The 17163-nt window shown below is 38.9% G+C and overlaps 1 protein-coding gene across 1 annotated transcript in view; it reads left to right on the plus strand.

Annotated features, from left to right (window-relative positions):
• LARS2 (leucyl-tRNA synthetase 2, mitochondrial) overlaps window positions 1–17163 on the plus strand; it is an 84547-nt gene that overhangs the window by 51580 nt on the left and 15804 nt on the right. Inside the window, exons 12-17 of the mRNA XM_086467980.1 lie at window positions 1101–1199; window positions 3391–3528; window positions 12022–12125; window positions 13338–13520; window positions 14744–14913; window positions 15982–16059. Coding sequence (XP_086324106.1) covers window positions 1101–1199; window positions 3391–3528; window positions 12022–12125; window positions 13338–13520; window positions 14744–14913; window positions 15982–16059 — 772 coding nt within the window. The remainder of the gene's footprint in view (window positions 1–1100; window positions 1200–3390; window positions 3529–12021; window positions 12126–13337; window positions 13521–14743; window positions 14914–15981; window positions 16060–17163) is intronic.

Consider the following 17163-nt stretch of genomic DNA (forward strand, 5'->3'; position numbering starts at 1 on the left):
GACAGAGTGAAGGAAGGTGTTACATGGTGATACTCTTACAAACTTGCCTCAGCAAGCCAAGCTGAAGTATCGGGCAGACAGGCAGATACATGTTGCAGCTCCGTCATCAAGCCTAATCAGAGAGTAAATATGCAGTTGGAAAACATTAAATAGCCAGTCCCCATTTGTTAGGTATATTTATTACACATATACATACATTAAATTTACATACAGTTACAAATTGTATACATTTGTTACATGCAACCAGTGGTATTTATATAGAAGTATGTCACAGGTTGCAATGTTTTATTGACATTAGCATAATCCCATTGTTTTAACAGTAAGAGTTTTAAAGAGGGATGATTTACAACAAATGGAAGTTTATTAAATGTGATTATTGTCTCCCACAAACAATTTATATTCAGGGTAAATTATCAGGAAGTAACCCAGGTTTCTAAAATTTATTTTAAAATTGTTGCCCAGGGCTGCCAATATAACTCCAAGCAAAAACCGATTTGCCGTAATCACAAATTAGTATTGTGCTATAATGTCTAGGAGAGATTTTCTACATCTCAGTGAAAGCTGAAATTAAACTAAGTTCATTTTTTCTGAAGATGATAAATGGAATCTGCGAAGACCTTTTTGTACATAGAATCAGTGAGAGGCAACCACCTCTTCCTTCTGCTAAACGTTCAGCAAAATGGTTTGTCTGCTGGTACCTAACGAGTGTGTCATATATTCAGTACCCATTAACTTTATGGCAAAGTATGTTTGTCTGTGCTTTAAGACTTGCTTTGTTTCTTTTAAAATGGCAATTCTAAAAAATTCCAGGAACATACGATTGAGAGGGCTGTCCAGTGTGGTGCTGTCTTCAGCTATCTCTGGATGTAATAGCTGTTCAGGCTTCTTTTTGGTTTGCATTTTGTTTGGTTTGGGAGGGAGAGGGAAGGGAAGTTGGCTCTGTTACTGGTGTTGGACTTTTCTGAATGTGTCATTCTTCAGACCGTTCAGACCTGTTCAGTTTTCAATCTAAATGACTTCATGGCCACTCTGTACAGGGTTGTTTTTTTCCAAGCTTGTCACTTATCTAAAAATAGCTTTTCTCCTTCTCTCGCACTCAGGTGTAAGGCAGCAGCACGGCGAGAGGTCGATACCATGGATACCTTTGTTGATTCCGCTTGGTACTACCTGAGGTACACTGACCCTCACAACACGGACAGGTGAGGGCTGTGGGCACAGGGCCATTGCAGGGCAAGCCCGCTTCACAGAATAGAAGGGAAGGAAGAGGCCAGACACTCTGGTCCTCCCAGCTGCTAATGGCCTTTGCAGAAGGTGGCGTAAACCCTACGCTACCCTGGCTTTGTGCCTGCCCTCTAGCCTGGGCACCGCGCAGGGTGGACTAGGAACTGCTTTAAAAATGTGGCATTTGTTTGCTCCCATGCCAGGAGATCCACAAGAGCAGGATGTGAGATGTAACTGTGTAAGCACAGGAGCTACAGGGTGACGGGCAGAAGTTTGCATGAATGGGCATTATGGGGCAGAGCACAGAAGAAATGTTCAGCTGGAAGCTAAAGCTAGTCCTTAGTGGAGGGTGCCATCAAGAATGACAGCCTACCGTGACTCTCTTTGAGAGTCTGGTAAGTTGCGTGGAATGTACCCTCCCTGGCAATACACTGAGTAGTTCAGTGTGTGGACAGAGTGCTTTTCCACCGGTAAGGCCAGTGTAACATCCAGCTGCCAAGAACGGCACCTTCGTTTCTCTCCTTGTGTGTTCCAGCAATGCTTGCTACTTCCTCGTTCTCAGACCTAAGGTGAAGTGGCACCACAGCAAGCTCCTGCTGTGTTGGCACTTTGACTGTATGCATAAGTAATGCAAGGAGATTTTTCATCTGCTGTGTATTAGTGGCTACAGCATGGAGAGTGTGGGAAGATAGATGTAGTTGTTCAGCTGGTTTTCAGCTTCTTAATCTGCCTGTAGTAGTGCTGCCCATAGCACTGTTTTCTCCAAAGAGGAAGCAGTGAAACAGCTCTACTGTGTAGTCTGAGGAAGATAGAGAGTTGCATTTTTAAGATATTGATACCACATGTAGGGCTGTTTGGGGATTTATTTGTTTGTTTGTTGGCCAGAGCAGTGTCTGGGTGCATACTACATACTGAGTGATACATACTGGGCCAATTATTTTTTTCATATTGGCAGCACTTTCATGCTAATTTTAATTATTTTCTAGTGATAGTGTGAATTTATTATTAATATTATTAAGTTAGGCGGATTGCTTCCTCTCCAGTGACAGTTTGAAATATTTTTTGTGTGTGGACAAGAGGGACTTTTCCAGAAGTTGAAAAAGAAATAGTTGGATGTAACAGCTTAGTGTAGCTAAATCTGGTTTATATTGAAATAAGAACATTTATATGGACTTCTGCAGTAGATCGCTACCTCCATTTGATTATTTATTTAGGTTTTTTAGCTAAACTGTGTATATGTAAACCCTTTATTTCCATAAACTGTATTTCACAGGTCTAGAGTTTGGGAGAATTACTCTGTTGATTTTAGAACCTTGTGAACAAGTTAGTTTTGATTTGTTTCACTAAAGACATGAATTCCACTATTTGCTCCTGGGCTCATCTGTGAGGAAAAAAGGCTTGCTATTATGAAAATTACAGATGGAATAATCAAACAGACTGACAAAACAAGTAAATTTTTTAGAACGGAGCCATAAAGCATACATTAAAGAAGATCTATACAAATGGTGTTTTGCAGGCAGGAGCCTATTACAGAACACGTAACAATATTTAATGAAGCAGTAAGCAGTGCTAGGAAACCATGCAGGTGACCTCCAGTGACATAGTAAATACACTGTAAGTGACAAATTTACTGTAAATTCATCGAACATCCTTCAGTTGGAGTGCAATGACCCATCTGACTCTTCAGAGTGTTTTGCAGACTTAAACTGCTTCGTTGCCCTCTAATGGCAACAATGGAAACCTCTGATTAAAAGAAATGAACTATTTTGAGTGGGCATGTCTTCTGTCTTTCACTCTGATGTATTGGTATGTAAAACTTCATAAATACTAAAAAATTTAAAGGCTAGCCACAGGGTATTTATAAAAAAATAATTTAAAGAGCAAACAAATATTTTCATCACTTTCTCAGGTAATAGATGTGAAATCATAGTTGGTTGCCTAAAATATAGGAAAATAATATTTTTGTGGGTCTGTGTCTCAGCGGAAATTATTGTCTATAATTTAATAAGCATATCACTTCTTAAAAATTAAAAGATCTGATATCAAAATAAAAGTTTTATTACACGTGTATTGCTCTTAGTAGTGTCCAGTCAACTATAATGAGCTACTTTAGTAGAGCTAGTCTTTCTTTTCCACATTGTATTTTTTCTATAATTGCCTTTTTTTCAGGCCCTTTAGTAGTGACTTAGCAGACTACTGGATGCCTGTGGATTTGTACATCGGAGGAAAGGAGCATGCAGTCATGCACTTATTCTATGCGAGGTTTTTCAGCCATTTTTGCCATGATCTAAAGATGACAAAACACAAGTAAGCCTTATATATTTCTATTAAAATCTTTCATATTTCATTTGACTAGCAAGGGTGTTAGTAGACATTGTTATGAAGATAGAACATTATATTGAATAAGCCTGAATTTTCCTGCTTGTCAGTCTTGGCTGACTGCTTGGTTTCTCACTGTCAGCTCCATTTTCTGTATGCATACATACATAGCACTTTTATTGTGTGAGTATTAACTGGCTCAGAGCAAGTAATAAAATGCTGCTGTAGATTTTCAGCCTGCAAAAGCTTGCATAAACTAGTAACTTCAGGCATTCTGAGTAGTGCTATTATTTCAAATTAAGTAACTTCATGCCAGTAATACCATTAATTTTAGTGGAACTGTGCATATGTAGAAAACTAAGCACTCCTATAATTCACTGCAGTGTTGGAGCTGAACAGTGCAAAACACTTCTTGATAAGCAAAACCAGTATGTTTATCTGCTGTTGATTTTATTTATTTATTTATTTAATTACTTTTATAGAATTACTTTTAACTAATCTTGTTGTTGATGCTGCTATAGTCTAATTCATTATCCTCTGTTTTGGTTAGAGGTAAAGTTTGAGGCAGGAAGGTGAGTCATCTGGTGTTCTGTTCTTTGCCCTGTCAGTTAGATTTCCAGCTTGACATCCCCATTTCCACTGAAATTCTGCCCTTCTGTACCCTAAAATGCCATCACAGGAACGCCTCAACTGGGAGGATACTAGTGTCAAATCAGTGAAATACTGCCCTGTGCTCTGTTCTGTTCTCCCATCAGCAGAGATGTTTGAATAGATGGTGTCAAAATGAGTGTTCCCATGAGAACTGCTCAGTAATTTCTCAGCTGGCAACTTGTATGCATTCATTCTTTACTAGTATCCACTCTAAAAACTTGATGTAAAAGAGCCTACATATGCATCTCACCAAACTCGCTTGAATGCCGTACTTTTGCTGTGCGCCAGAAAAATATAGACTAGTGACTGGAGGCAGCAGAATATTTCCTTGAGTTATTTCATAATCATTTGATGAAAATAGGCAATGTGTTTTCATTGCTCATTCTTGCCTGCAAAATCGTTTGCAGTGAAAGCTGTGTTTGAAATTTTGGATGTGAATGATTTGTGTACCTGTGTTTCACTCTGTTGTCTCCAGCTGGCATAGCTGCAGCAGGAAGGCTGTTTCTTCTCAGAGAGTGGACCTCTCAAAGTAGACCCTTTCTCTCAGAGGCACTGTTCCTTTAAACAGAGAATTACAGAGCTTTCCCTTGCAGGCAATCTCAGGCTTATCAGTTCTACAAAAGACGAATCTATCAACCATCTAGTGGAGCTGTAAGACACAGCAGCAAAATGTTCTTTTGCTTGTCAAATTCTTCCACCTGCCAAAATGACATTAACTATGGTGGCTGAAGTATTGTCACTATAAAGTGAGACCACAAGGAAGGGGAGGTTTGCTTGCAAAATAAGTGGTCCGCTCTGATGCGCAAGAAAATGAGGAGGCATGGAAAGAGGCCAGCTTGGCTGAAAAGGGACCTCCGGAATGAACTCAAGCACTAAAAGAAGTGCATGGAAAGTGGAAGTGAGGATGGCTACTGGAGGAATGTGGAAGCATTGACTGGGTAAGCAGGGTGGAATTAGTTCTCCCGTGGCATCCTTGTAGCCTGACTGGGGAGATACAGGCTGAATGGGTGGACTACAGCATGGATGGAGAAACTGGACTGTCGGGCTCAAAGGGTCAACGTTCAAAGTCTGACTGGCAGCTGTTTGCAAATGGTATTCCTCAGGAGTCACTACTGAGCCCAGATGTATTTAGCATCTTTATCAACAACCTGGGCAGTGCTGGCCCTCAGCAAGTCCACTGATCACTGCACACTGAGAAAAGCCATTGATGCTATGGATGGCAGGGCTGCTATGCAGAGGACTTTGACGAGTTGGAGAAGCAAGTCTGAAGTGCTGACAGGAATCCCAGGTACATGGAGCAGATTACCCACAGAAACAGCTGGGCCTGGGAGGATTGCAACAGAGAAGGGCTTTAGGGGTCCTAATGAACACCAAGTTAGATGTGAGTCTGCAGTTGACATGACAGTATACTGCACTGCAGTAGCAAAACCATGTCCAGCTTTGATCATCTCTGTTTATCACTTGAGAAGGCACATCTGGAATATTGTGTCTAGTTTTGAGGCCCCCCACAGTGTGAGGGACGTTGTCAAACTGAAGAGGATCTAGTGGAGGAGCACAAAGGTAGTCAGGGGCTGGAGCATATGGCATACAAGGAGAGGCTAAGGGAGTTGTGCGTGTTCACCATGAAGAGAAGGCTGAGGAGGGAATGTAATCGCAATCTACTACTACCTAAAAAAGGTTTCTAGAGAAGACAGAACCAGACTTTTCTCAGAGATGCACAGAGAGAAGAAAGGAGTAACAGTCACAGATTGCAGCAAGGTCCAGTAGAACAGAAGGAAAATAGGTTTGATAGTGAAGGTGATCAGACTGGAACAGTTTGACCAGAGAGGTTGTGGGATCTCCATCATTGGATATTTTCAAAACTCAGCTGGATGGGGCCCTGAGCAACCTGAAGTTAGGTCTGCCATGAGAAAGGAGTTAGACCAAATGACTTCCAAAGGTCCCTTCCAACCTACATTTTCTAAGACTCTGTGACTCTGTAGCGGTATTAATTTGGAATGTGTTTTGTTCACAATCCACTGTGACAGAGCAGTAGCATCAAAGCTGTGCAGTGTAGGCTGGTCTAAATATAAATATTCATGTTTATTCATTAGATTTCTAAGAAAAGGTTGGGTTATTCTAATTATTTCCAGGAATTCATTAACATAAGTTCCTCACACAATCCCGCCTCAGTCCGCCCAAGTTACACCCCTGTTGGGGGTCCCTGGTGGTCGTTGGGGATGAAGGTCTGAGTCTTCCTCAGGGCTGAACTTTTGAACTTGTCCTGTGGCGCATGCCCTGTACCATCCTGGGTCTTTTCCAATTTGCAGAACCAGCTCTTGCTCGCTGCCCTCCCTATCTCTCCTGCTTAGTCTTTTGTGTTCCTTGAGCCACGCAGTCTGATTGGAGGATTCCACCTGCTGTCCTTCACTTGGTGGATTCTGCTTCATTCTTATCTTTAAAGTGTTAGTCAGTCAGCAATGGATATATGCATAAGGGTTAGTACAAATTGGCCTCCCTCCCTATCTCTTAAGGCTGGTCAGCAGTTCTTTTCTAAAGGCTAGTTTTCTAAAGGCTAGTTAGCCATTCTTTATTATAACTCTAGTGACAAGAGCAGAGAAAATCGAAATTACTTTCTGTAGTAGTAGTTTGCAAGACTGGAGAATACCTTTGAGGCCATATACAATCTCAGGAAACTGATGCACATGTGAAGATACGTTACAGCTTTGTCCCTAGGATCTGTTGTTTGTAGTGCTTTTACATGTGCTCAGAATGCAAGATGACTGTAACAAGTTCATCATCATGCACAAAATTGTTTGCTTGCTTTAGCTCTACACAAGTTAAAGCATTAAGTTCTTTTAAGCCATGAAGTCAAATTAGGATTTTGTTTTGATATGGAAATCATAACTCCTTTATAAATATTACCACGTTTTAAATGTTTTAGCATTGGTCAGAAGCCACTTTTGCTCAGTCTTCTGTTAGGACTGCTCAAGGGCTGGTCTGAGATATCTGAAAAGGGTGATTAGAAACAACAAGCTTATTGTTAGGAAGCTTAAAGTCATGATGTCAAAGCTGACAGCTCCTCTTTCCCTTGTAGCTCAGGTCTTGCTCACTGGTTAAATTAGTAAAATTCTGCTATTATCTCAGTTACTGAGAGCTGCTGTCATTTAAAGTGTTGTCTAGTATCCTGACAAATTTTTGTGATTCCTCTATTAATCTGTAGTAATCCTTCATTTTGATAGGTTTTCGTCATGGAAATTTTCATTGTTTGGCTCTTATCCTCTGACTTTCAAATCCATTGACATATTTCCTGATAGTCTTTAATTATGTACTAATGACTATTAATACAATAATGAAGTTGAAAACAAAAGTTTAAAAAATCCATAGTTTAAATTTTCAAAGCAATCTCTTCAAATATGGTATACATTATTATTATAGAAATATTATAGGTGCCATGCATAAAATAGGCATTTACAGACATCACATGTGCTTTCATAGAAAATACAATGTTTGAAGGCATCTAAAATTGTAAAGGTGTCAATATAGTTTAAATATCCCCAGAAGATGGGCCATGATCTTTAATTTTTTTTTTTTTTTAATGCATTGAACTGGAAATGGTGGGAAATGTCACTCATTTCCTCAGTAATGACAAGGCAGAATAAATGGCACCCTCTGGGTATTGGTACATGTAATAACAGATTAAGCCCAAATTGATGTCTTTTTGGTTTAGCAATCTGGTCTGTAAAATGCATTAGTTCTAGAATTAATCCACAAGCCAGTCAGCCCTCCCAGCTGCGACCCCCACTGGGCGAGGGGCCAGGTAGACAGCTGGGGCCAGCGATGTCCTCCTCTGTTCCAGCTTAATCCACCATGACGAGCATGTGCTGACATGCTGGGTTACACCTGCTCAACTGTGTTATTGCAAGTACAAGTTACAGAGAATTTGGCTCTTCCTTAGACTTTAGTAATCGGTTCTGTCTGATGAATAATTGGAAATGGGATCTAGCACGTTCTCCCTGAAGGATTATAAAGCAAAAAGAAAAAGTTTATTGTTAACATTAAGTCAGCAGATTTGACTGTGATACAGAGCAAATCTGTTGAGTAAGAAGGCACTATTTTCACATAGCTGCATTACCCAATAAGAGATACTCATGTGACAAATTGCTTATTCTGTAAAGGAGGGATGTTAGATCTCTACATTCACTAGGGACTTTATCACTAGTGATGACTTTAAGTAAAAGCAGTCAGCTATTGACTCTGTAAAATCTTGAACATTCAATGCTGTTTGATCATTTTCTGCCTAAAATGATCAGCTTCCACATCCTCCAGTCACTTCTATTCTGGCCTTCCACAGGGTTGCTGGATTGTTGCAGATAGATCTAACACCAGGCTAGATCAGTCAGCTGACAGTGACCGACCAAGGTCTTGTCTTCACTCTAGGGCACGGCATCGAGCTCTCTCAACCTTTCTAAAGGTGTGGGATGCAAATACATGCAGTGAGCTCTCTTGCTAGAGCTGTCCCTTCTTCTGAGTCCGCTATTTATTACTGTTGCAGGCTCCATAGTGCCCTTCCAGGCAGGTCATTTGTAATTGGATTGAAAGTCCTGCTACTTGCCTTGCTTGGAGCAGAGCAAGGAGCATGAAGATGTGGCACTAAGCAGGAGTTCCTGATCTGTCAGTCACACTTGCCCCTCCATCCGTTGTGTGCTCCTATGTAGAGAGATTGGTCTGTCATAGAGATGAACCTGTATGTGAACATTACTGAAAGGAAAAAGACGGATTACACACTTCATAGCTAGCACAGCTGATCCTTCTCGGAGGTGTCAGGCAGAGTTCACAGATGGGGTGCCATCTGACGTGCAGCATGGTCAAAAGCTGCACACGACGAAGGCCACAGTGCCCATACTCCACCATGGGCACAAACAAACTTCATAGGCGGGTGAAACGTATCCTGCACCAGCATCCTTACAACCTGAAATGGGATTGAGCGTTCAAAGGAGCTCAAGCCACTTCTTCGTTTACTGTACCAGAAATGACTGTCTGTCTGAACACAGCTTGATTTCAGTCGTTCGCAGTGGTTTGGCTCAGGAAGTATTTATGACATCAGGCCATGACTGGGTGCTGCAGTATTTAGGTCAGAATTGCATCACACCTGATGTGCGGCAGTGTCTTGGCAGTTCCCTTCCGCAGCCAAGAAACACATCTCTCCCTTCGAAGGGGAAGGTTTTAGGTGTGCAGTTTTATGTAAATTAAAATGTAATTTTGCATGTGACCATGAGATGGAGCCACGACAACACCAGCAAAATCACTTTGCACTTCAGGAGAAATTCAGTGCAGGGCTCAATTTGTTCCCAAGCCCTGTGTTTATTAGATGGGCTCTGGCTTTCTCATTTTGGGCATGTCTCCATTCTCCTGCAGTCTCCCAATAGGAACGGGTGGGGGTTTTTTCCCCATACTTGGTAATGTATTTTGTATTGCATTTTTGTAGCCTCTGTCAGCATAAACAAAATAGGAAATGCTCACTCCTGCATTCAGCTTTTAATAACTTGGTGTATGATCTAAACTAACTCTTTGCCATTAAAATGTGTTCCTTGAAAAACCACTTCCAGTGGAGAGCCTTGTCCGACTTGGATGTTCTGGATACCTCATTAACTTTATTTTAGATAGCAGGAAGTGTAGCTATTTTAATAACCAACTGAGGTCTTAAACAGACTGAAGTACTGAATGATAGGGGAAAAAATCTTTTTATTTTTCCTTACTATATTGTCTTTAGTTTGTAGAAGCAGCTTATCCTGAACAGTTATCTCCGTAAGCATTTTGCCACCATTTGTTGATGATAGGACTACAGGGGTTTTGTTCCCAATTTTCATCTTCTAACTCACTTGGATAATTTGTGAAAATGATTTGAGATGTTAGATAATTATTGCCCTTTGTTTTTAAAATACTCTTTCTTATTTGTACTATCTAAATTCTACTTCAATTCTCATCTCAAGTTCCTTCAATTTATTTTTAAACAACAGGATTTGTCAGGCAGCCTGTGAAATATTGACTAGAAAAAATGTATAGAGATGCTTGAATTGCTACTCTTCCTTAGCATTGTTGATAAAACCAGGTAGCATGGCAGAGGCTTGTACTGCTTAGTGACTGAATGATACAGCACTGTGTGCCAGTACTTGCACAATGTTTAGAAGTATACAAAATATGCAAGGAAGGAAACTCATGTTCAAACATGAATATGTTGAAGATAAAGTATGAAGCCTGTCTCTTTCGCCGTTTAAGTCTTTTCTTTCAAATATCTCCTTATTTCAGTCATCAAAAGGGTTTTAAACACTAGTATGTGGAAGATGTCTGCTTTAATATAGTTAACACATGCATAATTGTTATACAATTTAATAACACTTTAACTATATTATTAAATAAATTACTGAGTTTTAAATCACGAGATAAATTGTCATATAATTTATATTTCTTAATAATGTCAAATACTAAATTAACTGCTTAAAAGTGTGTAGTGTTTTGGTTTATGACTTTTTTTTGTACATGTGAAGTAAAACGTGGAAGTCTGGTTTTACTGTTTCTCCTTTAGATGGATTTATTCTAGCTTTTTAAGAAATGTGTAAATAGGAGTAATGCTTTTTTTTTTTACATAAGTTGTTCTGGTAGATATGTGGGGCTTCATTAGGTGGAAGTGTGGAGGATTGAGGTTGCTTAATGTTGAGCACACGTATGAGCATTAGGAGGTGCAAGTCAGTAGTAACCAGTGCTGATTAGCACTGTCCTCCAGAATGATGGTCACCAACCTTTGTGTTGGAGGATCCCATGAGAAGGCTCCCCAGACTGTGTATGCCTTCTGGGTCTGGCTCCACACCTCTTCCCTGGCCCCTGCTGTTCTTGGGGTTGCTGTTAGAACTGGCTTACTTTCCTGGCCTATTGAGTGGGGACCAAAACCTCTAGAGAGTGTCGTCTTTTTTCTTTTTTTTTTTTTTTTTTTTTTTTTTTTTCAGTGAAAACAGCAACAGACATCTGACTCAATTAATTAGAAATCCAAGATCATTAAAGGAGGTGGCCCCGATACCATACCTGTCAACTAGGGCAGTGTTTACTTAGAGTTTATTTCATGCTGAGTGCGCTACTGTCCTTATCTTTAATGCTTTTAAGACTCTTCTTAGCTCTACACCTTTGATGACAGTTTAGTCTTCCTGATGTAAATTTTTCTAGAAAACTAAAGTTTTAATCTTCAAGATGCTAAAAAGTTGATCCACTGACATAGGAACTTTCCAGCATTGCCATTTTTCTAATGTACTTCTTTCTTACAGCTAGGTCTTCATGGCTAGTTCTGCAAAGGGACAAGGCATGCAGGTGCTTATGTTAGAGACACTATCTTCTCCATTTATAGAAAGAAATGTGCAGCGAGATTTTGATTTGTTCAAAATACTGTGCTCCTCAGAGAGAAGCTAGAACTAAATATTTGTAAGACAGTGAGGCCAGATACTTGAATGCTTTTACACATGGGAATTTACCATCAAGTTAGTGAAATTGCAGTGTTGGTCAAGAAACTTTTGTGTATTATCCATATGCTAATTTGAAAAGTGACGTTAGAATAACTCACTACTATAATCAGGATTCGAGAATGTGTGCAGAATACAAATAAATACTTACACTTGCCAGTCAGCCACCATGAATAAATGCACAAAGCACTTTTTCTAAGGTGACAACCATTTATGTATAGTCAAGTTGAAATTTGTGTTTCATTAAATAATTGTGCCTGATTGGCTCAACACCTAAGGCCTATAAAGTATGCTTTTGACAGCTCTCTCCAACAGACAAGTTTCTTTTTCCTTCCATCCTTAGGGAGCCTTTCTATAAGCTCTTGGTTCAAGGCCTTATCAAGAATCGGACATTCAGACTAACAACAACAGGCCAGTGTTTGAAGAGAGAGGAGGTTGATCTCGCTGGTAAGAGAGACTGCATGGGAAAATCGGCATAGGTGCATCCAGAAAGTTAGGGACTGCTTTGGTGTACGTATCCACGCTGGGAAAATTTGGAAGAGAAAATGAATCCTTGTAATATTTAAACTGGAGAACAACTTCTGTGAGTTTTGGATTCATAGGCACTGCTGAGTGCACAGAGACCCTGCTAATCCAGCAGCTTTTGATTGCATCCAAACACAGAAACAGTGCTATGGTGAAACAGTCCTATGGTATTATTTTTAGCTCCAGTACAGTCCAAAAGATCAGAAGTCGGTTTTGTTAAGACTGTGCTCAGCAGCTTGCTGAATGGAGCCTAGTAGTCCCAGCAAAGAGACAACCTACAAAAACATTGTGGCAAAGCTAACACAGATGTTGGTGTATTCAGTAGGTACTAGGAATGTAAAACGTGTGTAGGAAAAAGTGCTGTTTCTCAAGTTCTTTCCAGCGCCTTCACTGCATAAGTCCTGGCTTGGGGACCTGGAGCAGCAAGAGTGGTTTGGTCCTATTTGCCTCCCTTAAGCAGTCCTCTTGTGCAACCTTGTTTTCACTGTTCTTCTCCTGCATACGAACCCCATAAATCAGCTAAACAAGCAAACTAAAAAAAAAAGACACACAAAAAAAGTATGTTTACCACTGCCTGCTATTTTATTTTCTTCCAGAAAAGCTAGGGCTTTTCTGTAGCAGGTGGTTTTGCTCAGTAATCAGTATAAATGCTCCTTTCGATCCCTAAATTCATGCAACAGAAGGCACATTCTTGTCAGGATAACTTTCTGCAATTGAAAGCTCTAAAACTGATGTTTGTAAAAGCTAACTGCAGGTTAGAATTGTACCAAATCAGTATGCCTATCGAGGAGATTTTAAATGTCATGGTTGTAACAATTCTGAAATCTCAGAGGCTATCAAGGTAGCACATAGGATGAGTGCCAGATACAGCTTCCAAATAGTAGAAGGAGATTTTCTGTCATGATGTAATGGAAGCATTGGGATATTACTTGTGTAAAGTAATTAAAGCATTAAAGTAGGAAAAACTTGGGAGGGAAGAGGGTGTTTACAATGGGTGGTTTTCCTCTTTAAGCTGGCAACTGAAAAACGCCACTAGAAATAGTAATTTCTTCTTACGCTTAGGGAACAAAGTTAATTGCTGTTACACATGAGAAAAAATTTGTTTTAATATTTTGCGTATTTCTTAATATTTAGGAACTGAACCAGTTCACCTAAAAACTGGTGAAAAGCTCCAAGTTGCTTGGGAAAAAATGAGCAAATCTAAGCACAATGGAATAGACCCTGAAGAATTAGTGAAAGAGTATGGCATTGACACCCTGCGTCTTTACATTCTGTTTGCCGCTCCTCCAGAACAAGATATTTTGTGGGATGCTAAAAGTAAGTTGAATTGTTTCTGTTTGTTTTGGGTTTTTTGCTAGTGTGTTATATTTTAAACACCGATTTTATACAGTTCTTGATGCCCACTGAGAGGAAGGCTTGCAAGACTATTGCAAGCAGCTTCTCTCTTATGAGCTAAAAGCATGGATGAAAAGTAATTCTTAAGTGGTATTTTCTTCTGCAGACTTGGACCTTATTCTCTTATTTTTGTATTAGCTGCGATTGATCAACCGCAAATAATTATTTTCTTCATTATAAACTGCTTTTTAAAATCATATCAGATTACAGATAAAACTTTGCAATATTTTATTTCCATTTATTTACACACATACGCAGTGGGTTTTGTAAGCTAGACTATAAAATACTTCTCAAAAGAATCTCATACAAGATAATCAGAGTTCCTAGTAACTAATATTTGTACACATATGACATTTTTATGAGCTTATTTCTTGAATAAGTCAAGGTTTACCCTCCTACTCACTTACTTACTGCCATCATGCAATTTGTCATACTGGCAGATCTTAATTTCTTTTATCTACTGTGTTTCATACATTTTAATGTAGTCTTATGCATATATTTAGATCTATCCCTCTTATTGCAAAAGGCTTTAATAAAACACTCTGTGCCTGGTTTAAAAAGGTGTACTTCATTCTTCCTTGTGTTACTTCTTGCTACTTCGTGCAGCCTGCACTAAGCATTATTTCAGTTGGTGTCTGGCACTCTTCACATTCATATGTGTTCATTTATATGTTATTGCACTATTGTATGTGCTGGAGAAGTGGGCTTTATGTATTTTCTCAGTTGGTTTTCTGTCACTATCTAATCACAATGGTACAGAGCTAGGCACAGGAAAAGGTCTCAACAAAACCAACCACTTGGAATCAAGCTTTAACTCCGGCATCCCTAACAGTACACAGGTATATAATTCCCATTGAAGCAGCTAATTCACTGATGCACAATCTTTTTGCTCTATTTTTCCATCCTGAAAATGGAATAATTAAATTAGTGTGAGAATTGTGGGTAGAAAATTTCTTTCCATTAAGGCAACGCAGCATTATTTGTAAGGTATTTTTAGTTGCATTGACATTTTTCTTTAAAACACAGGGATTTTTTTAAAAAAAATGTTTAACTCTAGCATTCAGTTCCCTTTCTGCTTTTCTTTAAAGTTTTGGATTCATTAATTGTGACTGAAATGTGTTCCTGCAATCTTTCATTAATCTTAGCTGATGCTATGCCAGGTGTTCAGAGATGGCAGACACGCCTCTGGACACTTGTAACCAAACTTATTGAAGCAAGGACTTCAGGAACCATACCAAATCCTGAGCTTCTAAATAAAAGAGAGAAGGCTGAATCCAGGAAGATCTGGGTGCAGAAGAATCTGGTGATTTCTGAGGTTAGAAGAAACACTTCCATAGTTTGTAAATGACTAAATAAGTTGCTACTTGTGCTAAAACCGTATGCTTGACTTATAGAGCCAAAAGCTTTTTTCCCCAGATGAGTAGCTCATAATTTTTAAGGGAATTATTCTCTATATAAGTACTTTTATTTGTGTATAAATTCTATGGGACAGAACGTTTTTGCGAAGTAGTAAGATTTGGATTGGCAAAATTTCTCTGCTGTGTGCCTCATCTAAAGGATGAAATGTTATGGCATTAAAATGTTATCAATCTGGGTTTTGAGTAACTCCATTGTCAGTAGCAAAGCTATAGGTGAGTTATGCAGATTATCCCTAACAAAAGCTTTTGATCTGTTTGTTTCAAACCCCATTATCATGCCTGCTGTTTCATACAGAATGAAAAAAAGTTGTTGGTGAAAATATATTAGCGTATCCTTAAAAAAAAAACCTGAAATGATTGCTCATCTCTTGTTCTGTGTTGTTTCATGCTGTGATTAGTGTCAATTCCATTATCCAAGACTCATAAGGAGATATAAGTACCTGCAAAATTAGCATATTTTTCTATGGATAAAAACTTTCCACAATTTAAACCCTGTTGTGAGGGACCATGCTGGTCTCTTAACAGACTTCAGAATTATAATCTTGCAATCTATGGACAAGCTTTCACCAGTGTAGCTGGATTTACAAGTGTGAATGCTTCTTGCAGGGGCAAAGGGAAGATTTTTATTAAAGGAAATAGAGGGTGATTACTAATACATTGTTCTTACCAGCATTGATCGAAGCTTTTAAAGTCCTGAAACAGAGGGGAAGTTAGTAAACTGCATTTTTATATTATTATTATTATTATTATTATTATTATTATTATTATTATTATTATTATTTTCCCATACACACATGTGATTGCATATATGATGTCTTTGCATGCCAAAGTGATTTTTGTGTAAGAGGTAAGATGTGCATATTTCACAAACTGAAATTGATTATCAGCAATTCTTTTTCATTTAAAACCCCAATATTCCATGTTTGAGATTTTAATTAGTGATAGACCTTTTCTTCTAATACAAGGTAACAGAGTACTTCACAAAGGATCATTTGTTCAATGCAGCCATTTCCCGATTGATGAGCCTCACTAACATACTCCATGTAAGTACGCGATGTTAATGAAGGTATTTCCCTCTCAGACCCTGTTCCTGTAAGTCTTGATACAAAGCCGGAACTGCCTGAACTATAGGTTCAGCTTTCCATAAGGAAATCACAAACATTGCTACTAAGTCGAGAGCCTCGTTGAACTATTCAGTTCAAAAGCATCATGTTCTAGTATCACTATAACCCTGAAATATATGGTTTCGCAGGAAGAGCTTGATGGTATTGGAGCCACTAGATTCTGATGTTTATGTCTGCATCCTGCAATTTCAAAAGGATACATTTTGTTTAGCTCTATTCTTTGTTCTCTTTTGTTTTTAACCCAAGTTGCATAGGTAGCCCAGTATAGTAGTACATCACAGAATTACCAAATATTCTAATTTAAAGAAAAGGGTTATTCTTTGCAAGGAAAATCACACATAATCTTGCATTCCTCAGCTGAACTGGCTGCTAGTAACAGAGTTTGCAAATTCCCCTTTTTAAAACAAAGGTAAAAAATAACTTAAGTCTTCAGCATTTTTTACTTAGATTATGTTGTTTACCAGCCAGTGGCAATAGATCAAATATCATAAACTATTATGATTTTTTTTGTTACTGCTGTTAGATCTGGTTGAGCAATCCTTCGGGTATACAGTGGTAACCTGATCTAGACCAGACATCAAATAAAAATTTGAGGATTTCAACTTCTTCATTGAAATACCGTTTTTATACCTTAATGATTCCAAAGACATTATTGGCAAAGTCAAGGACAAAAAGTGAAGTAGGATGTGCACAAGTGCTGAGTGAGCTAACTTAAGTCTGGGATACTGTGTGGTGTTGGGAAGCTGACACATAGTTCTTCATCTCCAGCTCAGTGATTCATATGCATTTTGGGCTGGTGGATGCTGATGGGTGAATGTTGAAAAATAAATAAAAATCAGTGTCCTACAGACAGCCAGATGGGTGAACACTGACGTATTTCTTGACCAAAGAAGTCAGTGCACTATCTTCAAAAGCAAATTTCCATTATAGCACACTGACACTTCCTCTTTCGCTCCCATTTGAAAGGAGGAGGTGGGGAGATGGGTGAAGATTAAATACAGAAAGCAGGCAGTAGTGACTAAA

This window comes from Leptosomus discolor, chromosome 7 (genome assembly GCF_034619465.1).
Source record: "Leptosomus discolor isolate bLepDis1 chromosome 7, bLepDis1.hap2, whole genome shotgun sequence".
In the NCBI taxonomy this organism is placed as follows: Eukaryota; Metazoa; Chordata; class Aves; order Leptosomiformes; family Leptosomidae; genus Leptosomus; species Leptosomus discolor.